This window comes from Lytechinus variegatus, chromosome 2 (assembly GCF_018143015.1).
Source record: "Lytechinus variegatus isolate NC3 chromosome 2, Lvar_3.0, whole genome shotgun sequence".
Taxonomy (NCBI): domain Eukaryota; kingdom Metazoa; phylum Echinodermata; class Echinoidea; order Temnopleuroida; family Toxopneustidae; genus Lytechinus; species Lytechinus variegatus.
In genome coordinates, this window is record NC_054741.1 from 77,012,051 (window position 1) to 77,038,831 (window position 26,781).

Here is a 26,781-nt window from a genome sequence, read left to right on the forward strand (position 1 = left end):
GGGTGAAATATAAATTGAAGGACCATGGCAATATACAGAAAGGCAAGAGTCACATAGTAGAAGAACAGATGGATGTGCTTAAGTGGAATGGAAGAGGAGCTGGTTGAGCTGCTCTGGAGAGTTGAAATAAAAGGAAAGGAACAACAGTGCCAATCTTGACTACAAGTTCCTGGAAATCCTGTCTAGATGCCCTTATGAGGAAAAGGACTGAACTTGGTTCAATTGACATCAAATAACATCTTTACCTCATCTGGCAGCTCACACATTTGAGGAAGTGATACTCTGCAAAATTACTCTAAGAAGTGTGATGCACAGGCTGCAGAGTTGCTACGATCAACCTGCTTAAGGAAACACATAGCAAACATGGTGTAGCTTGTGTGTTTGCGATAAAACGATCTAGACATCGGCTATCATTGATTTTGTTTTACGTGAATGTAAATAAGCTTGAAGTGGCAAAAAACAAGAGAAAACAACTTGTGTTCTAAAGTTGTGAACTTAAAACCAATACATTAAATTCGGTTTCTCACACAGAAAAGAATTGTGCTTTTTCAAACCCAGGTCGAAATAATCCATCACGCAAAATTTTGCAGTAAAAAGCACAGGGTAACCAATCAACAAAGAATGGACCTGCTATTCACTTAATTCCCAAATTCAAAATGGTCATTCAAGTAACGTGTATCACTTGCAAGTCAATTCACATAAAAATGTAGAGCTTTCTCTAAAATACTGTCCTTGGTCTCTATTTAGTCAGCCTGTCAAAATGACATAGTTAGTTTCTCTCCAGGTGATGAATATGCAGTGGAAGCTGAAAGGGAAACAATTAGTTCAACTGGTGACTTTATGCAAGCCATTTGCCTCCTTATGGCCACATATGTGTTTAACTTTTCTTATCACACAATTACCATGGTAATACCATGGTATCACCACAGTACTACCACGGTATCCAGGCTAAAACAAAAGGTCCCATGGGTACCATAGGAAGGTACTTTGATGGAACCTAATGCAACGGTATCACAAATTACATTATGAATCTGAAAGAACAATGAGCATGAACGTGCTTGCCAATCTTATGATGTGTGCATTCACTGGAATTTTTACCGTCTTCCAGATTATGTTATTCAAGTAGCAAAGTTTTCAATGATTCTCATTGGCATAGTCAAAGGCTTACTTGGTTAAACTTCTTGGATCTACACTGGTTGAGAGTCAGCTTGGTGAAGGAGAAGTTAACTTATTCACTTTTACTCTATCTATTTCCTACTATGGTAACAGCGGCATCTCCGATTTCGGACAATGTTTTGCAACCCTAGAGAGCCACCGTTGTCCTAGTGCTGCGGAAGCAACAGCCAATCAGAGCGCCTAAACCCAAAAAGCCCGTGGTCAAAATTTAGGTCTAAATAAAACAGTAAAATTTCATGACACATTGGTTACTCCACGCTACTGTACATTAAAGATTAAAGTTATGGATTTGAATGATGCCATAAATCTCAGCTTTAATGTGGTGAGTTTTTTATGGGACAGGAGTATTTCATCAAAAGCACCCCTGAAAGTTAGAAAGGAAAGTCATCGAACCTTCTCTGAAGGGATCTACTGAAGAACTGTTGGCTTGGCTTTCATCCATTGCTACTGCTCTTCACCAGGTACAAGCAGATGCTTACAGAATAGGGAGAGCATTGAACATGTGGAAGGAAATGGGCAAAAAGCTAAGAGCAGAAAAAGAAGCCTTTGGGAAGAGTGGAAACGGGCATAAGTAATGACACCAGCACACTACATTGCTAACATCAATGATCTAAGATTGAAAGAAGAGATAGTCCTGTCAGAGGATGAAAGAAATGAAACTCAAACTTTGCAGGAAACCACTATGGCAACTCTGAATTGCTGCATTGCAAGTTTCTATCTCACACTCTATCAGGTTTTTCTCCTGGGTTATATTCAATTCACATACACACAACACACATATCCATAGCACACACACAACCACTGCATGCAATTTCCACCACACAACAGCTGCTGCAACTTCTAAAATGGCAAAACCCAAACTAAGCAAATGGCAAAACAGCGAAATTAATCTCTTTTTAATACTGATTCATGATCGCCATCAAGTCATATGCAACAAGGAGACACATCAAAAAGCTAATGAAGTGAAGAAAGATGCCTGGAATGCTGTACATGATCAATTCACGCAAAGATTTGGAGAAAAATGGGCAGTGGCTCAAATAAAGGAATTGTGGAAGCGACAACGCATAATTGCCAAGGAGTATGGGGAATACAGGAGAAAACAACAAGAAACTGGTGGAGGTTTACCACCTCCATCTCCCCTGAAAGCAACTACCCTACTGATCAAAGAGATTCTGCCATACAATTTTATACAGCTCCAAAATCCATATGATGATGATGTCACACTTCAAAATGACCAGGCAATTTCAGCCCTGGAGTTCATCCGTTGCGACAAAAAGTTAGTAGACTCTCTTTGCCAATGCAATGTTTTTAGTCAAGATCTAGATTTATTTTTGCATATTTTCATGTTAATTTACAAATTGAATAGCGTGATGTGCTAATTCTGGTATTTTACTGACTGAGCGATACAGTGAGGTTTTATATACTTTTATTAATTTGTATTATTCATTGTATGTACATGAAGACAGCTCCAATGTGCTTCTTTCTTTTTTTTTCAGCTAATGATTATTGCCAGAAGGGGCTATTAACCACAAAGGGTGATTCCATACGTGTCATACGGGACATTTACAGAACATTTGACATTTTTTTTACTTCAGTGAAACAAACTTCAGCTATTACTAGTCATTGAAAATATGTTTGAAGAACAAACTTTGAAAAAATATTTTTAAAAATTCAAGGCTGCCCTGGCTGTCAATGACTGGAGTGATATTTTTTATCAAAAAGTTGATATTGCTTTTGACAAATTATTGAGCTATTTTTTATTGCTGCATGATGTGAATATACCATTGTGTAAAAAGAAGACCAGTAGTCAAAGAAAATTTCCCCAAATGCCATGGATAACAAGATTACTTGTGAAATCTCTCAATAAGAAAATTAGATTAAATTTTACAAGTTACACTATAAAAGTACTCAATTAGATCAATCTCGTGTGAACTGTACTATAAGCGTACTACTACTCATCATGGCTTGTGATTAACAATATCTTTAAAAGAACAAAAAAATCCAACATTTGTTTAATGGAAATTGATGGAGAATAAATTGAGAAATCAAATCTGATTGCTGGAAAATTCAATCGTTACTTTTGTAGCTTTGAACCAAATCTGTATTAGGGGGGTACCTGACAGTAGTAAAGCATTCAATGATTTCTTGATAAAAAATCCTGATCAGCATAATCTGTTTTTAAAATGAACAAATGAAGAAAATCTATTGAGTTTAAAGGCAAAGTTCTGGTTGTGATGGTATAATTCCCAATAGTATAATTAAACATGTATCAACATACATTATAAGACCTTTGGTGCACATCTATGATAAAAAAAGGGGGTTTACTTAACTGTAGATTATTTGCTCCCGAAAAATTTGAAAAGCATAATTACAATAACTCCTTCCCCTCCCCCAAAAAGATGCGCCATGTTCGTTTCACGAGCCGCAATTCCACACAGCACAACACACTCAAATATGAACATGTGGGACTGCAATAAGGATTAATGTACTAGGATGCAATGGATCGGATGTGATACAATTATTTTGAAAATTGATATCAGAGTCCTTTTGTTTACATAACCATTGTGCACAATTATATTGCACGAGATTTACAGGAATAACCAATCAATATTTTTGAAAATATTCAGAGCATTAATTTTGTAGCTGGTCAAGAAAAAGAAGTGAATTTTGGGTGAGTTTTTTATTTTGATTTTTTATTTCCTAATATTAACAGCCTCTCTAAATATTTTTCAACATTCTTAAGCTTATTTTTACAACATTGGACTAATGTATGGTTTAGAAAGTACTTTCTTCATTTTGTTAGATTTCAGTGAGGTTTGGGCTTCTAAGTTTGTTTACTTTATTTCGCACCTTTCAGATAAACTTGTTCATTTTCTGTAAATCATGTGCGCTCGTAAACGATGTGAAGACCGATAATTGGGTGTAGTGCTGCACCTGGTGGGTCATTATCTTGACTGGCTTTAGTTTCCTTGATGGCATTATGAGTCATCTGTCGAAGGGATTTTCTAGCAAATGCAGTCCACGAACTCTGTCGTGTAAGGATCATGCAGAAATTACGCGCATCAAAGACGATTGCAAGAAATGACGAATGTGAAAAATAAATATAAGAATACAAAATCACAAACATTGGTATCTAACGAGCGAATGAAACAGCAGGGACAACTTGGACCTTGTTTAGAAGCTGGGCTGATTTGTCCTTAACCTGGTGGGTGTTTTATAAAGCTGTTCGTAACTTAAAAGTGACCTTAAGAATTACTGGTGATCTTTTCTTGTGGTAAATGGTATATACATTGGCGATGGTTTAGCGCAAGAAAAGTTCACCAGTCCTTAAAGTCGCTCTTATCTTACGAACAGCTTTATGAAACGGCCTCCTGCCTATCATTGTCAATTAAAGACAAAACTTGGCTGAAAACTTGCAAACACAGTTATGCACAAATGGGCATGTGTAATGACTTTTACGTTGAAAAGGCACGTCTGCACACAGAATGTACTTCTTGTGTGAATATAGTAATCACTACTCATTCAGCTAGAACTATCGATGAACACAGCAAACATTTGGGAGATCATTATGTTGGATTCCTAAATTTAGTTTCTGACTGATTTAAGCTAGAATCCATTTCTTTTTTTTATATTATTGCATTAAAATTAAATATACTCAAACTTCCCTATTATCCCCCAACCCCTCCCCCAACCACCACCCTCTTCTTTTCCAAACCAAAAGCATGTTTGGAACAAGAACTCTGCTACAGTAATACAATACATACAGGCATACGCATATTTGATACATTGTACTTGTAAGTACCTTCGAGAAGACATGTAGTCTGCTCAGCTCCTAATTTCCTGAGTTTGCTCCCTGCTTGATATCATGATACCCTGATGCGAGGAATGATGTCCCCTAACCTGCCTTCTATCTTCAGTGGTCCCAGCTTGTCAGCCCTAGTCTTGCCTATGTTGATGACTGCAACAGGTTTCTTCTGCTCCCAGGCCGAGTGGATAAACCTATATCCGGAATACACCTAAAGGTGTTAGATTAATCAGAAAGAAAAATATTTTAATTGGATTCAGAGCTGTCACTTCAGACTAATGAAAGAGTAAAAATGTATTAACATTTAATGAACTCGTACAACAAAAAAAGGTGCAGTTACTTTTCAAATGTTGACAATGAATATGCTGAAATTCAGCTACCATTTGTCCTATCAACCTAGTTGACATCTCATTTACAAAGTTATGTGAAAAATAATAGTTTACATGTAACAAGTGTAACATCTCTTGACACTTATCTACATAACAGAATTCAAAAATACAGTTGCAAAAAGAATTCATAATACATTTCATATTTAAATTGAACACTAATTTCATTAACCTAATGACCTTGACTGAGAAATTTGTTATACATTTCAAAAATGTTTATCAAATAAAAAAATTATTTTTTCAATCTATTCGAAATTTGTTTTAAATAAATCTTATCCATGACCTCTGACCTCATTTCAACATAATCTTGAAAATTCACAATTTCAAATTTGGTTTATAAAAGTTTCATCAAATATTATATTAAACAAAGTTGACTATTACTTAGTTTATTTACCTAGTGAACTATTCATGCATGCATTCATTCATGCATGTTTCATTCAACATTCTTTTGATATTCAATAGCCTTAAAAAGTTTTCAATGTTGGTACAACATAAACAAAGTTAATTGACCATAAAAGTTATAATAATACACAATAATAATAATAATAATAATAATACACAACATTTATAAAGCGCTTTATACATAATGTTTCAAAGCGCTAAGAAAAGATAGAAATGAGAAGAGTACGAATAGTATAAGACAATTAATTAGGATTATATAGTATACAACAAATATAATGAAAGTAAGAATATCATTACTACAATTAATTAGAAATACAATATAGAAATAATCTAAACAGATACAACTTAAATACAAAAGATCGACATCTGAATCAATTCAAATCATAAACTACTAAAATATTAAATACAATATGACTTGTGATACAATTTAACTGAGGGGTATAATTACATGCAAATCAGTAAGGCAGGGAAGGATAGGATAACCAAAATTAAAAGAGGTGAGTTTTCAAGAGGGACTTAAACAATTCTAATGATGGCGCTTCACGTATATTGACCTTGATCATGTGACCTCAACCTCCAGCAAGATGACTTGTAATTGATCACCGTTTACTTTTTATCCAAGTTCCATTACTTTCAAATTTCACACATAAAATAGATTTTAAATTTATGACATTTTATATATAAAAAAATTGTTATAAGGGTCACCCTTGATGGCATCAGCACTCGGGGGGGGGAGGCCCCCATCAGCACTCGGGGGGGGAGGCCCCCACCCTTAAGGGTGGGGGCCTCCCCCCCCCCCCCCCCCCCCCGAGTGCTGATGCCATCATTATCACTATTGAAAACCATTGGAAAAGCAGTGCCTTTGTTCTGTCCGTATAGGCTATGTCTCTACTCTGCAGGCAAGACTACAATGGTAGTAGATTGTAAGGATGGCAGAGGTGGAGGGATGAGAACATGTACTAACTGAAAATTACATCACAAGTCATATTTTTTTCACCTAAATTTTGGCCAGATTATTTTCATTTGACAAAATACGTTTTCATTTGCTAATTATAAAAACTGAGCATGGGAACAAGAACCCCAGAGTAAAACTACTAGGTAAACTGCTAATATGCTTGTTAATTGAATGTGCTTAAAGTTGTGATTTGAAGACTTCAAATCCCAACTTTAAGCACATGCAATTGCAATAACAAAACAAGCATATCAGGAGTCTAACTCTAGTCTAGGGTTCTAGTTCTTAGGGTGCTTTCCTGGCTAGCACTTCTATTTCTTTCCTGCATACAAAAATTGAAATACCTCCAAGGAGGATCCTATAACAAGGACTGCATCACTCTCTTCCAATTTCTGGAAGACTGACTCCTTGATCTCTCTGTCGACATTGTCCCCAAAAAATACAAGATGAGGTTTGAGAAGTCCCCCACAGCTCTCACACGAAGGCATATGAAACCGTGTAACGAGTTCATCAGGAAGGATCACATCTCCATCAGGTGCAGGGGCATATTGCTTCTCAGTGTGAAAGTCTGGGTTTGCTGCCATCATCCTCTCCTGAAGGACATTCCTGCTTGTCAGGGTCTTGCAGCTCATGCAAATGATTCTGTGAGAGCAGCCATGAAGTTCTATTACACGTTGACTGCCTGCTTTGGTATGAAGCGCGTCTACATTTTGTGTCACCAACCAATGAATTTTTCCTACTTTCTCCCATTCAGCAAGAGCAAGGTGGGTTTGATTTGGCATAAAAGAGCTGAATTGCGGCCATCCTACATAGTTCCTGGCCCAGTAGCGCTGGCGACGTAAAGGACTATGGACAAAATCATGGTACTGTATAGGCCTTCTATCACTACGAGCATACAATCCAACTTCATCTGAGCGATAATCTGGTATTCCAGACTCAGTTGAAATTCCTGCACCCGTCAGTACAAACAAGCGCTTTGAATTGTCTACAAATTGTTGCAACTGTTCAATACTGCTCTCCTTGACAGGTCGACTTGCAGGGACGAAGTGTGAAAAACGTTCGTGTAGGGACCAAGAAAATAAACGTGGGGTAGACTGGGCCAGGGTCAGACAGTTGAGGCTGATATGTTTAATGAAGCATACTCTCCTTTGTCTTTGGTCAAACTGTGTAGACCGGGCACAAGATGTCGATCTAGGCCTACAAGGTATTGAGGTTACTGCTACCAATTGGAGCGACTTCCCAGGCCAGGAGCTGGAGGGCCAGGTTGCTCGAATTCTCCAAATTGAAAGAGGCATTTTTATTGCTCAAATCAGTAATAATGTCAATGACGAATGCATAGAGCATCGGCTAATGCTGTGGACCTGTCATCTTTTTTCGAAAAGTGTAACGTTATTTCTTCATTACTGCAGCAGCAAGAAAACTTGATACTTTATGGAAAGTGCACGGAAGTCCGTCCCCTGCCTCCTGCTGGGCTGCCTGGGATGGGCTAAGTTCTCACTTGTCAATACTGCACCAACCGTCGCAACTCGGCTGTGGTCATGTACTGCTATATATAGACATGCAGTCCCTCAGCTCCGGCAGCTAGTCAGGCTCAGCTCTGCTCAGCTCGATCAGCTCAATGAATAGACAGGAATAACCGTCGTTTCTGGGGATTTATTCAACAATTTCTGACATTTTACTGTAATCCCCATTCACCCCATGTATGGTGAATGGAGCCAACGTAGTTCAGCGGAACAACCACAACCAAAATACAAAAACTGAAGAAGCTTTTGGTCTACTCAATGAAATGCTATTGGTATGCCAGGCTATGCATGAAAATTGTTAAGTCCGGTCTATATTCAGTCTATATCATAAATAATTCACTTTAGCAGGAGTTCTTCTAGTTCATGAAGTTGGACAGCGTTTGCAGCGCTTGTTGAATTTCAAAACCTCGCTGTGGTATGCAATTGCATGCAATGCATTAAAGAAAGCTAGCTAAGCTATGTAATTTAGCTAGCTGAGAATAGCTAGGATCGATTGTGTGTGGTTGCGTAATAGTATACCTTAATCATAGAGTTATTTCAAGGCAGTCTGAAAACTATTTCGACTACCACAATTCACAAAAAATGTCGTGGTATTAAAAAATTTTTAAAAATCATAAATAATTCTTTTAATTCACAATTCAAAATTCATTTTATACTTCACCCATCCTGTCAATCTGCCATATCACTCATGTCAAAATGCTAAAAAATAAACTCATTCACAAGCAAGGACTAAAAAATGTGGGCGTGGCTTGCAAAGTAACGTGGGAAAAGACGGTCATGGCGGTGAAAACATGCAATAGATTGGACAAAAATAAGCTTTCCGTCCAAATCTGGTGAAAGGTATCGTTGGAAGTGCGTGCACACGTGAGGATGCTATTCGAGGATACAGTGAATCCAAAGAAATATTGCAAAAGATAAACTGAACAAGTACAAGTGATGAATATCAACGTGTCTTCTCGGACAACCAACGCAATCTGCCAACTGTTCCACCCTCATGTAGCCCGGCGTTGGAGTTCGGCTCACGCTCTCTCTCTGTGTAACCCGCGCCTTGGTTCATTGACATTGGCCCTCTTCCATCAACCAAATGTCAGATCTATCATCGACAAACGAAATGTTCTAGGACAAACGAAACAAGCAACACGAGAACTCGGGCATTGTCCACATTATATTTTTACATCCAGTCGTCATAATCTTGGTTCATTTGCCAAAGCCAAAGGATTTGCAACTAGATCAAGTTCTACCACTGTCAAAAACAAAATGAATTTGAAACAAGTGGTATCACTTCTTGAAGATTTTGCTCCCACAAGTCTGGCTGGAAGTTGGGACAATGTTGGACTACTTGTGGAGCCTACCTCCCCACACAGTGTCTCCACCGTATGCCTGACCAATGATCTGACAGAGGAAGTCTTGGATGAAGCTATTGAGAAACAGACTGATCTTATCCTCTCCTACCATCCACCAATATTTGTTCCTCTCAAACGATTGACGCAAAAGAATGTGAAGGAGAAAATAGTTGTAAAAGCTATCGAAAAGAGAATTGCTATCTATTCACCACATACATCTTGTGATGCTATCGAAGGAGGGGTCAATGATTGGCTTGTTGAGGGACTTGGAGGTGTGATTCTGCTTCTTTATTTTTAATGATTTATGTTTCTGGCCCAGTCTGGGCGTCTTCCTTTTCTTATTCTTTGGCTTATTTATATGTATAAATTCATAACTATTCATGTGTACCTTGTTGCCAGTAAGTAACCTTTTGGCTGGAAATATTTAATTTATTTTCTCTCAATATCATGGATAAATGCTTGAATTTTTTTTTGCATGGTAAAGGTTCTCCTTCAGTTGAATTATTTTTATTTTTTCTAATTACATGGGCTACAATTTTGAAGGTCTATTAATAGGGCTTCACAAAACGTCCTTTTTAGTGCTCAGGTCAGTGAATAAAAAATAGTCACCAAGATGATAATGAAAAGAGATCATAAATTGATATAAATAAGTATTTTTAGACTTGATGCTTTTTTGTGTGTTGTATGTTTCATAGACTCAAGACAGACAGGGTAGCTAGTTGCAGACTGCAAGTGTAATTACTGGAAAGTCAACTTCAAAATTTCATACATAGTAGATTGTATTTCTAGACTATAAAAAATAGAGATTTATAAATGATATATTTGGTGTCATGAGTATGAGCCAAAAGCACTATGGCAGATGGCCTGTGACAGTGTTTCCTTTTTGCTCTAAATTGAAATATGGTTAGTTAATGTAAATCAGCTTAGATTTTGACCTGCAGATAACTATGAAACATGTTCTTCATATTTTGAATTGAAACCGGACACCTTGTAGTTTTACAACTCAATTGTGAAAAGTGAAGCCAGACCCATCAATGATTTGAATTAATAACAGATATTGGGATCTAGATATCTGTCTTTAAAATGCAATGTATACGCTTGTCTCTTTATTTTAACAGATACTAGATCAAACAGACCACTGGAGCCATGTTTAAAGAAAGGAGACGATTACAGCATATCTGTGATAGCGTCTCAGTTTGATGCAGGAGTTAAGATACAACAAATTGCAGAAACTCATAATGTGATATGTAAAGCCACAATGAACAGGTATTCATTCAATTTAATCTTTAAAATCCTTTCAGTGGTGAGAGCCACAAGTGAAATTTACTTATTAATTCATTGGAACCATGACAGTTGGATTATTAACAAAGTAAAAAAAATGGTCTAAACATGAAAAATAGCACCCTAATTACGATTGCAAACTCGTGTTTCTAATTGAATCATGCATTAGAGTTTAACAAAGATACTGCTTGGTATTCCCTGTTGTGACATCTCTCCCCACCCTGAATTGTTTTCATACTGATTACACTGTGTACGTTAGGAGCCGCTGAAGTTGAATGGGCTTCCTTTTGCTCCCCCTCCCCCCTACTTTTTTCTGAAATCGTTTTCAAAAACGTAAAAATTACCATCTGATTGTGAATTTTTGCATAGTCACAATTTTGTGGAATTGAAAATAAACTTGAACTTGATTTTCCTTATCCCCCCACAATTTATTTAACTGGTAAATGGTCAGATATTTTTGAGAATCAGCTCCCACCTTCCTGAAAGAAGGGCTTACTGCTAAAGACAGGTGATGTCGCCCCCCCCCCCCCTCGCTCTCACTAGATCGATCAATCAATTGATATTATGAACAAGCATGTTTGGAGGAGAGTATTATGTAGCTTCTGTAGCTTAAAATCCACAAAATTGAGTGGATTGTCATGATACATAGATATTTGTCATTTTAAGAGGATTATTATTGAAGATAATAAAGGACAAACAGTAACAAGAACATAGTTTTTTTATGTTTATTGACATAAGTATGATCTACATCAGAGGTATGGTGTAAATAAGTCTGATTCATTTTATTTTTTTATCTTTCCTTTTCTCTACAGTGATTACCAGATTACTTGTTCCTGTATGAAATCAGATCTGAGTAGTGTGATATCATTGATGAAAAGCATTGATAATATTGACCAAAGTAGCTTGAATATCACACAACTAGCCAAGGTAACAATCATGTATTCTCTAGAGGTTTGTCATAGTTGGAAATGAATATAATTTATGATAAGTGTTTTATCAACACTTAAGATTGGTATCACTCCTCAATCCTCTAAAGGGAAAACTAGGTTGCCACTGTTGTTTATTCTGTAAAGTTTTGTCATTGTTGAAAATGAATTGATACAGGGTTTATCAAAATGGTAGACTTTCTCAAAACTTCTTACCACTTATGTTATCTAGAAATAAAGTTTTTCATGATCTGTCATCAGTCTTAAAGATATTTCATAGCCCAATGACAATATGTTCATGCAAATTTAGGCTTAACCTCCAAAGATACGGACAAAACACTTCCTGTTTATCAAGTTTAATTCATTCCAAATGTAATAAAATAAAGTTACAAAATTGAATGACATAGGGGACTTACAACCTTATTGATTGGTTTAGTACTGCATGAGATAGAGACAAAAATAAGAATCAAGGTAACTGGAATACTAGGGTAGGGAAATTAACAGTTTTTGTTAAATCTGATTTCATTATTTTCCATCGACTGTTATACAAGTTTCATTTGGCATATTGCTCAATGGGATAACTTGACACATTTGTAGGTCTTTATTTCAAAGCTCAGTTGAATTAATCTTTCCAAAGTTATATGAGTTTGCATACAATAGCTCCATCTCATTTTATTTTATTTTAGGCACCAATGACCAAGACAGGCATTGGACGTAAGGCTACCCTCCAGACTCCTACCCCTGTATCAACAATGCTGAATAGGATCAAGACCCACCTTACACTGGACCATATCCAGGTAGCGCTTGGTCAAGGAAAAACATTAGGTAAGCATTTCTCAGGAATGAATGGAAAATAAATTTTTCATCAATTACAATGAACTATTCTAAAATGCTAAGCCATTTGAATCATATTTTCAGGTCAAAAATTTATCAAAATTAAATTCTGGAACACATTTCCTCCCATAGAAATGTTTAAGAATATAAGAACCTAATGAATAATTTGAAATGCCTTAGAACTCAGAAGCTAATGAAAAACATATAATGAATTCATGTTTGGAAAACTATTGCATCAATATGACAAAAGATTTGGCATTAATACACCACTACTTAAGGGAAATAGTGACAAAAATAGGAATAATGCATCTGATTTGCATGATTAAGTATATAATACAATTTGATAACATTGCAGCATTCTTTACAGATCTGTGCAAAATGTCATGTAGATTGGACTTTTCACAGTCCACGTCTGAAGGGGTCAGATATTCCACCCACCCCATAAAAAATTGATCTGAAAGAAGCTTGTTAAGATTTACTGCAATAACAGTACACATTGATTTTATAGTTTAAACTAAAAGTCTTTATTTTGAAATATGTCATCACTGCAAGCAACTACTTTAACAACACCCCTCCCCCTTAATAAAGAGCTTTTTTCAGTTCTTTGTCATGGTAATATTTCTTTTAAATCTAATTCAGAATCAGAAGTATCTACTGTGGGCATCTGTGCTGGATCAGGTGCAAGTGTTCTTAAAGGGGTGAGAGCAGACATGTTTCTGACAGGAGAGATGTCACACCATGATATCCTTGCAGCAACAGCAGAAGGAACATCGGTTGTTATCTGTAACCATAGCAACACAGAAAGAGGCTACCTTCATGTGCTACAGGGAAAACTGACCAGCTTGTTTGAGAATACAATCAAAGTTTTTGTGTCGGAGAAAGACAGAGATCCACTTCAGGTTGTATAATATACATTGACACCTGTTGATAATTAAAAGACCAAAAAGAGACAAGAAAGTGGTCTTTTCGATTAGGTGATTTTCATAAAAGGAAACCCAAATTGTTGTCTTTTAAGACATGTCTTTCGTTAAAGCTCATGCAAGTTCTTATCATAGGAGGTGAGGTCATCCTGTATTTTTGTTTTCTTTCTTTGTTATCTTTTCTATACTGGTTTTCCTGTATTTCCTTTTCTCTTTCTGTTGGCTATGCTTGTAAAATGATTTGGATAAACAATCGTAGTTTTTGTATGCCCTAAAATGAGGCTTATTGCAACAAGAGCAACACCTAGACTCTATGAAGCTTTTTTGCTTTTACCATATTCATTTTGAGCTAAGTAAATGCTTGCCCTCATTGTAGAGTTATTCAGTTTTTATTATGGTAAATCTATGATCAAATAGACAAAATAATACAAAGTCTTAACAAATCAAAATCAATGATCCAATAGTAGTAACCTTTAGATGGTATAATTGCCAAGATAATGTTTTCATTGAATGAAAATCTGGTTGTGATTAAGTTTGCAGAAAAATTACATTTACCAGAAACTGAATAAAATATCTGATGACTTTCTAAAGTTTATCTTTATTTTTAGGTGATAATTATACTCAGTCAGTTTTAAGTCAGTTTTGGATATAGTCATTTATGCTGCCTAATCTTGATACGAAGTTTAAAGGAAGAATCCACCCTGAAATGTTTTATTTGAACAGATGAAGAAAATGAGGTTCCCTGGATTTTTTTATTAAATGTGATGAATATAGATAGAAACTCTTCACTTAATAATAATAATAGTAGCTGCATTTATTAAGCACTTTTTGCCTGAGGATACACAGTGCTGCTATAATTGCCCAGACTTTAGCTATGCTGCCATATAGGCGCTGAAGCATGCAGGAATTTCTTCCTTCTTAGTGCCCATTCACCTCACCTGGATGGAGTGCAGCATAATGTGGGTAAATTTCTTGTTGAAGGAAAACAAGCCATGGCTGGGAATCTAACCCATGTCTCTCAGATTGAAAGATGAGTCATAACAAATAGACCATGACATCCCCCCCCCCCCATAATGGTCTATCAGTATGTACATGTATATTGTCCTGTGCATTATTTATAAATAAAAATATACTAGTATTTGACTCTTCTTAATTTGTTTACAGCCAGTGTTAATTTAGAGATGCTGTAACTTTCTTATTATATATACAGGGGTGTGAGAGTTCAACTTTTTAACTGATGTTAGCCGATTTTTTTTTTATTTACTTTTTTTTACTTCCAGCTTATTCAGCTTTTTTGTGTACTTTTTACGAAAAGTATAGGATCTCTTGCCAGTTTATTTCTTTTAATTTATGATCACTCACACATCCGTGTATGATTTTTATGTGTTTTCTGAGTTATTTACCTTTTTTGTCCTCATATCAGATTGGCATGATAGAGTGATGATCCTTTATACCAAAAAACTATAAACAATTATTTGAGGTTTGAAGTACTGGAAAGGTTTATCTCCAACAAAAAAAGTAGAATGAGATTGTAAGCTCAGTGTCAATTTTTTTTGTCTTCAATCTATTGCTTTTCTGTATATCACAATTTATGCTTGCATCCATTGCTTAAAGTGCCACACTATCAACGCTCATCCATTTGATGAAACTTACATGTAGAATCGTCATAAAAGTAGCCTGTTAGTACAATGTTTCTTTTCTTTTCACGATTTCCTCAAGTGAGATTGTATTTTTGTACCTAAACGTTTTTACTTATGTGCCTGTTTAACAGATTGATTTAATTTCTCCAAAATATGAAGTTATGTTATTTTGTAAATTCTGTTTTTATGCGTTTGACAAGAGCCACTAGTCTACACTAGATTTCAAATACAATATGTCAATATAGATAAGAATAATACTTAATACAGACTGATCACCATTGATGCTTTTAACCTTTTATATTTTGAAATACAGTAGAATTGATTATTTCATTCATCCTTTCTCTGTAAACAAAAATGAAAATGGTAAATGTATAAACATTCATTGAAGAAAAGAAATTTAGATTGTTTGGTTGATTTACATCACCTTCTGTATGTTTTGCAGATAAGCATGTTGTTGTCATATAGGCCTGGGGCGGTATTCTGAACATTGTCTTATCTCCATATTTTATCTTATCTCAGAGATATGACAAAATCGGTATTCTGGTGGATGTCATAACTTTTGTCACAAAAATTGTCATAAATTTTGTCTTATCTCTTTGGCGCGCACCAAAAATACGCGGCTTTAATGCGCGTAATCCTTTTATACAAGCAAAAGATATGACAAAAGTTATGACAGGGGGTAGCAGTCATAAATTTTGTCATATCTTTTAGTACCAAATATCCCGATACCCTGCCGACTGAATGTCAAGCATATAACGATATCATTTAGATTAGATTGTGGTATTAGTTTCACTCATCATCCACGACAATTTTTAAAATAATTTTTTCATGCTACAATTAGTTAGGCCCTACATATTAATTTCTCTTTTTTTCTCTGTTTTCCTTATTTTTCTACTCCTCTAAAATCCTTCACAGCTCCCTGTCTCTCTTTGTAATTAAGCGCATCAATATTCGCGTAGTTGCGCGATGCCACCAACAGAATTGGGAATACCCCCTACCTGTCACAGGGCATTCCTATTGGCTAGAAGGGCTCCCACTGGGAACTAACGATGATTTTGATTGGATTGCTTCCGAAAAGTTGGGCGGGAACTTTGAGAGATATGACAGGGAAAAGACAATGTTCAGAATACCGATTTGTGACAATCATAGCGGTGTCACATCTCGGAGAGAAATGACAAAATTTATGACAAAAGTTATGACAGAGTTACAGAATACCACCCGTGTATTCTGAAATCTGGGTTAATTTAGGCCATGGTCTAACTCTTTGCTGAAACTATAGGAAGCCAAAAATGTCCAATATTGTATGTGTCTTATGTTCATTGTGCATTTTCATCATGCTAAAATGTCAAAGAAAAGTAATTCACTTTTTACTCCCAAAAAAGCTATGAATGATTGGAGTAACAGAGAAGCTGATAAATCAAACCCATACTCTTAAGAGATTTTTCTCACAATTTGGCTATCAATAGTTTAAACACAACTTTAAACCAGAGTTTAAATGAAGCCCAAGTTCAGAATATAGGCCATAGAGAGGGAGAGAGAGAGACATATTTTATAAATTTGCTCCATTGGTGACCAGTTTCTTGGTTGTAAAATCAGATTCTCAATTTTCATTTCCAACTGATGAAGCTTTTTTTCAAATTGTTAACAAATGTCTGAATGCAATTTTTGTCTCACCTGCATAGCAGAGTGAGACTTTAGGCGCCGCTTTTCCGACGGCGGCGGCGTCAACATCAAATCTTAACCTGAGGTTAAGTTTTTAAATGACATCATAACTTAGAAAGTATATGGACCTAGTTCATGAAACTTGGACATAAGGTTAATCAAGTATCACTGAACATTCTGCATGAGTTTTTTGTCACATGACCAAGGTCAAAGGTCATTTAGGGTCAATGAACTTTGGCCGAATTGGGGGTATCTGATTTTAACTGAAAGTTTTTTTATCTGAATCATGAAACTTGGACATAATAGTAATCAAGCTTCATTGAACATTTTGTGCAAGTTTCAGGTCTCATGATTAAGGTCAAAGGTCATTTAGGGTCAATGAACTTTTGCCGAATTTGGGGTACCTGTTGAATTACCATCATAACTTTGAAAGTTTATTGATCTAGTTCGTTAAACTTGGACATTAGAGTAATCAAGTATCACTGAACATCTTGTGCGCATTTCAGGTCACATGAACAAGGTCAAAGGTCAATGAACTTTGGCCGAATTGGGTGTATCTGTTGAATGATCATAACTTTGAAAGTTTATGGATCTGATTCATGAAACTTGGACATAAGAGTAATCAAGTATCACTGAACATCCTGCGCGAGTTTCAGGTCACATGATCAAGGTCAAAGGTCATGTAAGGTCAATGAACTTTGGCCATGTTGGGGTTTTTTGTTGAATAACCATCATGTCTCTAAGTTTATTGGTCTAGTTCATAAACAGTGGACATAAGAGTAACCATGTATCACTGAACATCTTGTGCGAGTAGTTTTCAAAGTCAGCACTGCTGCTATATTGAACCGCGTGATGCAGGTGAGACGGCCAGAGGCATTCCACTTGTTTAAAGGGGGGATTTGATATGATTCTAGAAAATATACTCACACTTTGTTAAAACAGGAATGATAGGGTATCATATTTAGCTCCTCACTAGCTGGGATTCATTGCTTTTAGTTCACTTGGATTAAAACATTCTTGGCTTGAAATATGCATTTACAAGAAGGAATAACGACAGTTCTCTACCTTCTTCCTTTTCTCCCTTTTTCTCTTTTTTCTTCTTTTTTCGTTATTTTTCTTCTCCCTCTTCTTTTCTTATTTATTTATGATACACCTTGTTACTTATATGTCTTTATTAAAATTTGTTCATAATACTAAGTTATTTTTACCTTGTTGATGATTTTGTTTGAAATGTAAACTTTTGCAATTCGGCTTTTGCCGCAAAAAAATATTTTTCTATATACCATTTTGAATTGAACTCTTCTTCTTCTCTGTCTTCTTATTTGTTAAATAAAGTCCTTTGGGGGATCAAGAGTTTTTATAGAGCAAAAATGTGCCCGCCCCAGCTTCTGGCGCCCTTACCATTTCCCTATGTTTTTCAGATCCGTATACCCACCAGCATTATTTGCTAAGTGGATTACGTATCTTCCTCATTGATTCCTACCTCGACAACCTCTCACATATTCTTATATTTTTATTTATATATATTTTTTTCATATTCTAATTTACTCAAATCTCTTATTCCTGGTCCAAATGGAAGATATTTCATAATTGTCAGTGGTCATTTATCTCCCTCTCTCTTTCTCCCAAATTTCATCAAACCAAATGGTATGAATTACATACCAATCTAAGAATCAGATCAAAATCTTATCGGCCACTTAAACACTGTGAGATCCTTATCTCTGCAACTTAGCACCCTAAATGAAACCTATCAATTTACAACTGTAGGAATGCAGATATAGATGTATTTCTTTTAGGATGCAGCCCAGGTTTACAGAATAGTACCAATAACTATCTTTGAATCTTTGATGTAGGCCCTATTTCCGGTTGCGAACAGAAACAGAAAAATGCATTTTATCATCTTTTCAATATTACGGTGCAAGATTTTACTTAAAAGGTTTTGCTGGGGGGGTACTTTAACATTTTATATTCATGTGGCATGGTGTCTGTTGGATCCTCATTTCTTACGAATTCGTCGAACCCGCTTTGCAATTATGAATATTTGTCTAACACTATATGCATTATAATTTACATCTGTTAATCATCCAGTTTTTGCACCTGAAACCTAACCCTTGTCAATAGCCTCTAATCAAGCAACATGTTACCCCTTAGGCGTTCAAGGCAGGGTAGCGTGATTTTGTCTTCTTGTTATATCGCACCAAACCTGCTGAAAACTAGATAGATAAAGACATGTCCGTTACGAAAACTGTCAAATCAAATTTTGAGAGCTTTTAAAGCGTATGGAATTAACTCTTGGCAATGGAAGATCAAGTCCAATCATATTTTCGACCAATTTTCGAGAGGGAAAGCGGATCAACAGAAGATGTGCCGGCACTTAAAGGTAATACTATTTGTAGTTGCTCTAAATGAGATAGAATGAGACTGTTGGCGAAGTTTTCCCATTTGTGTCACTTTTTGTGGATGATGTCACAAAGTTTATAGGAATGAGACTGAGGTCGTAGACTTTACTATATATTGTCCATTAAAGTCCGATAGTCCTTCCATAAAACGCGTTGCGGTGCATTATTTCATGAAAATGACTTTTGGGATATTCGTGACAATAAAAGACTGTTTTACCCGAGAGTTCTGATAGTGAACCCTCAGAAATCTGTGATTCTCAGTGAAGTAAAATCTAAGAAAATTGTCAAATTTGATTATTTGTCAGATGTTAACGAAAAGCCCCGCTGACAGTGGCATACCGTGAGTCACGGCATTGGGGGGCACCAGCAAAAAATTTGAGTCACCTAGTGGGATATGTATGTCACTGATCACATAATGCGAGCGCGAAGCGCAAGCTGCAAATTTTTTATATTCAGACCTAAAAAGGGACATTATAAGCAAATTTTTGTAATCATGACATGTACCTGTCTCGCTAAACAAACAATGCGAGCGCGAAGCGCAAGCTGAATTTTTTGTATATATTGACCCCAAACGGACATATATTTTAGGAATCTATTAAGAGTATACATATCTCACCAAAGTAATCTAATGCAAGTGCCAAGCGCTTGCTGATTTTTTTTTTAGAATTATATGCATCTAAACACATAAAGCGCTTGTAATAATTCTAATCATGATTAACCTGCGCATCTCACTAATCAAATATTGCGAGCGCGAGCTGAAAATTTAGGAAATTCAGATCTGGAGAGGGACATTTTAAGGCTTGTTTGTAGGAATACATGAAGACCATACGTATTTCACTAACCAAATGAAGCGAGCGCGAGCTGAAATTTTTGTATAGATTAACCCCAAACATGGATATTTTAAGGACTATTTTTTCAAAGAATCCATTAAGAGTACACATATCTCACCATAGTAGTCTATTTCACTAACCAAATGATGCGAGCGCAAGCTGAAGTTTTTGATATTCAGATCAGAAAAAGGGACATTTTAAGGACTGATTATAGGAATTCATGAAGAGCAGACATATCTCATCAATTCACTAATGCGAACGTAAGCGCGGACTGGAAATTTATATGAAGACCTTAAAATGATGCGTCACTACATAAAACAATAATAATTCGAAGTGCAAGGAAATATATTTGGTGTATATTGACTACAAAACGGGAGGTTTAGTACAACAGGGTTATATATCTCGTTAAACAGACAATGCGAGCATCAGGAACAATGAAGACATATGCCCTGAGCAAATTATGTTTCATAAAGTTATGATATGTTTTTATTTTTATAATATAACATACCATACTTTATAACAATAATTTCTTCCTTCCCATTACGTTTCTCTCACTTTCTCCCTCTTTTTCTCTTTTTCCACCGTTTTTTTTTTGGCCAGCCGATTGGGGCCCCCGCCCCCACCCACCCCCCTGTAGTTACGCCACTGCCCGCTGAGATAGTTGTGTGAAAACGCTGTTTAAATTTTAGATGCCGCTACTGATTCGCCTTGTAATCATCTCAAGAAATTGTATGTTGTTAAAGATAGAGAAGATAATGATTTTTTAATTCTTGATCCACATAGACCCCATACCTGCAACCCCTACCTCTCCAATACACTTCCCCTTGAGGAACCGTCCTGATGTTCCTCTGACATCATCATCGCCTTCAGACTTTGCACCTCCGCCACACGTTTCCTTCGTGTCACCAACGGATGTGTTCCATACTCCGGTCAGGGCACCCCGACGTCGACAACGGACGACGTTCAATGCCGAGATGCTTGATGTCCTTGAAACGGCCTTTGCTCGCACACCTTATCCTGATATCACTCTCCGAGAAGAACTGGCAAGGATTGTTCAGCTTAACGAGTCGAGAATACAGGTAAAGTTAAAGTTTAAAAATGATGAAAATTTGTGGAAAAAATATACATATAGACAGGGGTCACGGACCCCCCCCCCCCCCCCGCTGTGCACACATATGAAAACGTGACAATTGGAATGTATTCTCGCCTCAGTGAATTACGTGTTGCAAAAAAGCAAGTGCTGTTGACTTTGAAAATAACTAGATCATTGTATTAAACAGTTGCATGGTGACATCTAATGGCAATATTTTATACTGATACTATTTTTAGTTTTTCATGAAATATATAGATCCATATGCTTTTAAAGTTATGATGATTCAAAAACTTAGCATCAAATTTGTTGAGATTCCAATTTTAATACAGTCATTGTTCATTGATCCCAAAGGAAAAGTGACTTGAAACTCAAGAAGATGATCAGTGAGTCTTGATTATCCTTTTGCATAAGTTTCATAAAATAGAAATATTTTCAAAGCTATATGACATTTCAAGAACTTATAACCTTGGTAAGCCGAGGATTTCAGAGTTACCAATTATGATCATCTTTATTTCATTTATTTTTTGGGGGAGGGGGGCAATAGCGGCCCAGCGCCTTCACACAAAACTTAAAAAGCCCATCCGCTACCTCGGAGAGGGAATCATGATTATCACACTTCGTTTATTTATTCATTAGTTTGGTCACACCCATTGCCGGACATCTTTTAAAGTTGACCCTTTTTGCGTAATTCATATTCCATATTGAGAGCTCTGTTTCATCAATTATCGATAAGTCTGTGTATTCTGTTAGAAGAAAAAGGAATAGAAAGACGAAATGAAACAGGGAACAAATTAAAGCATCGAGAAAATATTTCATGACTGTAATATCCAAAATAGCAATCCAACGCCCTTGTGATAATCCCAACCACTCTCCTCCCTTCTCTACTCACATTCTCCCTTATCCTCCTCCTTCTCTCTCTCCCTCCCTTCTCCTCCCTCTACTCTTCTTATATGATATAACGCTCACTTTCCTTTAAAATTATTGTAACCTTCAGCCGTTCCCCCATATACATTAACAGGTTTGGTTTCAGAACCGGAGAGCCAAGCAGCGCAAGTTATCGCGACAAGCTTTTCATCATCACCACCAAGTTGCTCGATCCATGTCATCTTCAGAGCGGCCTCTGTGATGCACTCCACCAAACCTTGGACTGTTCAATCTCTTCGATGGTCACCATACCCATGAATTCATAATTGATAAAAGACACTGATTGCGAAAGTGGAGCTAATATACTGTATGTACATATATATTACATGTAAAACAGAGTGGATTTTGTTTTCATTATGAATGTGCCCCCGGGAATGTGCACCACTCTATCGTGTACTGAAATCAGACCAAAGTCACAAAAGATGGTTTCACCTTTTTTGTTTGTAAGAGGCGCGGCGCGGTTTCAGGGGGAGGGGGTGCTTTGGAGACTGAAGCCCCCCCCCACCGAAAAAAAAATTCGACCACAAAGAAAAATGTAGGCCCTATATTCGTATATAAGTATTGATTAATGCAGTATTCCATTATGTTTCGTTAGTAAATGGTCAGCATTTGCTCGTTTCTATCAGGGCCCTTGTTAAAATCAGTACTTCAAAACTAGATGTATCCCGATTTACCGATTTACTACCAAAACATAATATTGTTTGAATATCATGAGTTTTTTTTTTGTTATCGCTGCCATGCATCATGAATATTTCTTTTTGCATTTTGTTCGGGGTGATCTTTTGAACGACCCTTTGTGATCCAGCGTAGATTTCAAGACATGGTCAATAGTCTCGATGTTGCGCTTCATACTTTTTGTTTTTATTGATGATTCATTGCTTCATTGTCTGTATGTAGAAGTGTTCTATTATAACAATATAATAAATCAAAGAAACAAACAACAACAAAAACATTTATATTTTCTATGGAAGGTAAAGATCCAGACCTAATAGGCCTATACGTGATGTGATGATCTAGTCTGTTCATATCAAACTTTAAAAAAAGGTTATACGAAAAATATTCACTCGATATTGGATTAAAATTCACAAACATTACATGAGAGATTTTTACAAAAACATAGGGAGAAATACAAACACTGAAATATATAGCATCTATCATCTTGTTATTAATAGATGAGAGCGGTATGTCAGCTAGCATCGGGACTGGGATGTATTTGGGGTTCAACAGACACATACCCCTTTATTAATTTGTGGAACTGGTTTATCTTCAATGATATTATACCTGGAATATGTCTATTAATGCCTCATGAGCCTCCTGTATACTGTTTATTAGGAGGATAATGGGGTGCATGCGAAAAACCGATGGAATTTTGCCACGATTCCATTCCACGTACATGTATTGGCATCGCTCCGAACGTGCGGGGGGATACCTTGTCGCCTTTGAAGCTATCGTAAAATTACATATAGCTATAACCTCCACCCCTCTTTCTCTCGCTCTCTCCCATTTCTTTCCCTCTCACCTTCCCGTGTTTCTGCATCTGTAAATGCGAGCGCGAAGCATCAGCTGAATTTCTCCACTACTAATTTTTGCCAGGTATAAAGGAAATTATGAGGATAATGTCAGTCAGTGTCAGTTAATTATGCGAGCTCTGATTCTGGGGATAAAGACCCAATGAATTGCATTGAGCATGAGCCGAAGGCTATCTAACAATAAATGCGAATTCGATGTACATTTCAAGGACTGTTTCTTAAATCAATCCGATGATAAGCAATCCTTGTCATGTAGGGAAATTATTTTGTGAATATAAAAAAAATTATGTCGGCCAAACTCAGTGAATATGAATATCAAGACTTATGACTTCAAAATTATTTGAGATAAACAATGGCCTATTCTGGCCACCCTAATCACTATTATTACTTTTGGGGGAGGGGGCGACGGACTGGAAGTATTCCGACATCCCGGGGGGGCCACTTCCATTCACGAGTGGATACCATGCGCGACCATGGGGTCTCGAAAAGCACCCTAAACACGTAATTTCCATATTCTGAAAATGCACCCCTTAACAAGTATTGGCGTGTGAAACCCTACCCTTAACAAGTATTGGAAACAAAACGATACTCTTGGCAAATATTCCCTGAAATGAACCCCTAAACAAGTACAGGAATGTTTTATTGTTACGGGTCCTTTGGTTGTCGGCTTACATGTACGACCCCACCTTCTACACCTCGCGCAAATATAGGACTCTAAACACGTAGTGTTGGGGCAAAAAGGACATACTTTATAAAACATTTTAATTTTGTTTTATCATCCCCGCAAATTCGACCCTAAACACGTAATTTTTCTAGTGAAATAGATACCCTTTTTTCATTATTTTTGTGTTTTTGACACCCTTTTCACGTTACGTACGTAACGTGCCCTATCGTGAAAAGGACATCCTTTTTACGTGTTTTTTTGGTCGCGCATGGTATCCACTCGTCAATGTAAGTGGCCCCCCCGGGTCCGACATGCAACGTTCGTGTACACGCCCACATTCCCACTCGACTCGTAAGGACTGATGATTTGTATGGACCATAGAGATACTATAATAAGTAAGGATAGATCAGTGCTACAAAAAGTATGTCTTGTCTTTCTCGCGGCGTGATTGGTTGGTTGGTGTTTGTATTCTACATGTTGCAAAAACAAAAAAACAAACAAGCCAACGCAAAATAGATTAAATAGGAATAGACCTTATCGCAAATAGCGTTTGTCGCGTGAGGGCGTCTGTCATCGCAGAGGATCACGGGATGCGAAAGGGGGCAAACGCGGAATCGGATTTCGGGAAGCCATACAACGCCATATGTTTTGTGTAGTGTCACTCAAAATCCAGGCTTTTTTAAAAGGCTGATTTCTTCGTATTTAAATTATTTTGGATACTTGAATTTGGGTTAATAGAACAATCTTTGTATCACGATTGCCCAGTGAAAATATGAACTCAATACTCACCGTATTTTCGAAGTTTTCTGGGGCTAAACTTGGGAAGATTTTGTGGGAAAAGTGAGACGGTGATTGCGGGTCAATGCCGATCGAAAAAAAGAAAAGAGCACGTCGGCGATCAGAAATATTTTTCCATTAAAGAATATTCATGAGAATCATGATGTAGACCATATTATCTCCACATAAATTTAGCTAGTTTTTGTCATTTTGGGGGAAATATATAGTCCTTTTTTTGCAAGCCGGGGGCTTTTGAGTTTGATCATACAAGCTCTGTTACGGGGGAGGGGGGTGAAATATAAACCAGCAGGAAAAAAAAAACATTTTATGACCCCGTGAAACCCTATATCCGTCCAACCTCTCTGTAATTTTATTTTGTCTGAAACTTAGCAGATGATGGATATTTAATTCATATAAATTATATATATTTCATTCTTTTGATTAAAATATCTTATTTCAAAATTTCATCGCATTCAGTCACTTCTCTTACAGATCACCTTCCTCATTTATTTTATTTTTTTTTAAACTTATTTTACCCTCAACATACTTTCATCTATTCTCATTTTGTTTAGATTCATTATTTTGTCTAAGCATGCCACTAATAAAACTTCAGAATGTCCGACCATAATCCTGAATCATATGCAATAATTATGTAGCCTATCTGTGGAGAGAAAAAGAAAACACAGCTCCGGGTTTACAGGCCTACTCTGAATAAAATCGTGATTGAGATATTTATTTATATGAAACATGTATTCTTGACTATCGAATGATATTACAAAATAAATAACTAGAACAAAGTAATCTACTGCAGATCTTGTTTTATTGATTATCATTTTATTATTGCTTGGAATTCCGGGACCAGTTTCTTCCACCGTGACTGCCTCGCCGACGTACACTATTACTGGGCCGAGAGTGCCCGCTGTCCGTGCATATACAAGCACACTTTGCACAGTCACAGCTGCACAGCTCAAAATACGCAAAGACAGTGCGCGAAAATGAAACAAAATTGCACTTGTTTTCGTAAAGTCTGTTGTGATTCTTGCAGATATAGACAGCACATCTATCTCTGCCACCCATGATTAAGAAGAAAAGTGATGTTAGACTCTGGAACAAATATGACGAGGCGTTTAGTGGAAATTAGAAAAATGTTGGCTGCGGGCGTCGATCGTATTTTTATTCACTATGGAAATCGTACACTATATTGTCGGCTGCTTGAGGTCGCATGGTCGCATCCGGACAATAGCGGCGCTATTGCCCCCTTTGCGATCCCATGATCCTATGCGTGAATCTATTTGCGATAAGGTCTATAACGTAGCCTATGGTTCATCATAAAGAGTTGATTGATGAGCCCCGGTGATGATGGGTGTTGAGCTCGAATTGGTATGGAAGCAGGAGACCGTCAAAAACACGTATATACGTCGTGTCGTAATTCAATTTACTACACGACGTAAATAATTACGTAGTGTAGTAATTCGAATTACTACACGACGTAAATAATTACGTAGTGTAGTAATTCGAATTACTACACGACGCAATTCCGAATTACTGCCCAACGATTTAATGTCATGACGTTAAATGAATTAGTGTCGCTACATCAAATAATTAAGGTCGTGTAGTAATTCGAATTACTACACGACGTAAATAATTACGTAGTGTAGTAATTCCAATTACTACACTACCTAAAGAATTACGTCGTGTGGCAAATAATTACTACA

The 26,781-nt window shown here is 36.7% G+C and overlaps 3 protein-coding genes across 4 annotated transcripts; 2 read left to right on the forward strand and 1 right to left on the reverse strand.

Annotated features, from left to right (window-relative positions):
- Positions 1-1,489: 1,489 nt before the first annotated feature.
- Positions 1,490-8,406, reverse strand: LOC121409103 (NAD-dependent protein lipoamidase sirtuin-4, mitochondrial-like). 2 transcript variants are annotated; one of them, XR_005969118.1, is made up of 3 exons: positions 7,066-8,406; positions 4,979-5,192; positions 1,490-4,204 (listed from the first exon to the last, which is right to left on the reverse strand). XR_005969118.1 is itself a non-coding variant. In XM_041600921.1 (2 exons), exons 1-2 carry the CDS (start codon positions 8,014-8,016, stop codon positions 5,040-5,042), a joined length of 1,104 nt encoding a protein of 367 aa, XP_041456855.1. In that variant the 5' UTR covers positions 8,017-8,406; the 3' UTR covers positions 4,698-5,039. The 2 variants fall into 2 exon arrangements, 1 of the variants encoding a protein (XP_041456855.1); XM_041600921.1 differs by lacking the exon at positions 1,490-4,204 and having other exon boundaries at positions 4,698-5,192.
- A 567-nt stretch (positions 8,407-8,973) lies between these two features.
- Positions 8,974-15,694, forward strand: LOC121409104 (NIF3-like protein 1). Its single transcript, XM_041600922.1, has 5 exons — positions 8,974-9,859; positions 10,706-10,853; positions 11,681-11,795; positions 12,481-12,619; positions 13,268-15,694. The coding sequence occupies exons 1-5, from the start codon at positions 9,181-9,183 to the stop codon at positions 13,534-13,536; spliced, it is 1,350 nt and encodes a 449-aa protein (XP_041456856.1). The 5' UTR covers positions 8,974-9,180; the 3' UTR covers positions 13,537-15,694.
- A 3,139-nt stretch (positions 15,695-18,833) lies between these two features.
- LOC121409639 (homeobox protein MIXL1-like) lies at positions 18,834-24,041 on the forward strand. Its single transcript, XM_041601548.1, has 3 exons — positions 18,834-19,230; positions 20,863-21,158; positions 22,191-24,041. The coding sequence occupies exons 1-3, from the start codon at positions 19,149-19,151 to the stop codon at positions 22,296-22,298; spliced, it is 486 nt and encodes a 161-aa protein (XP_041457482.1). The 5' UTR covers positions 18,834-19,148; the 3' UTR covers positions 22,299-24,041.
- Positions 24,042-26,781: the final 2,740 nt, after the last annotated feature.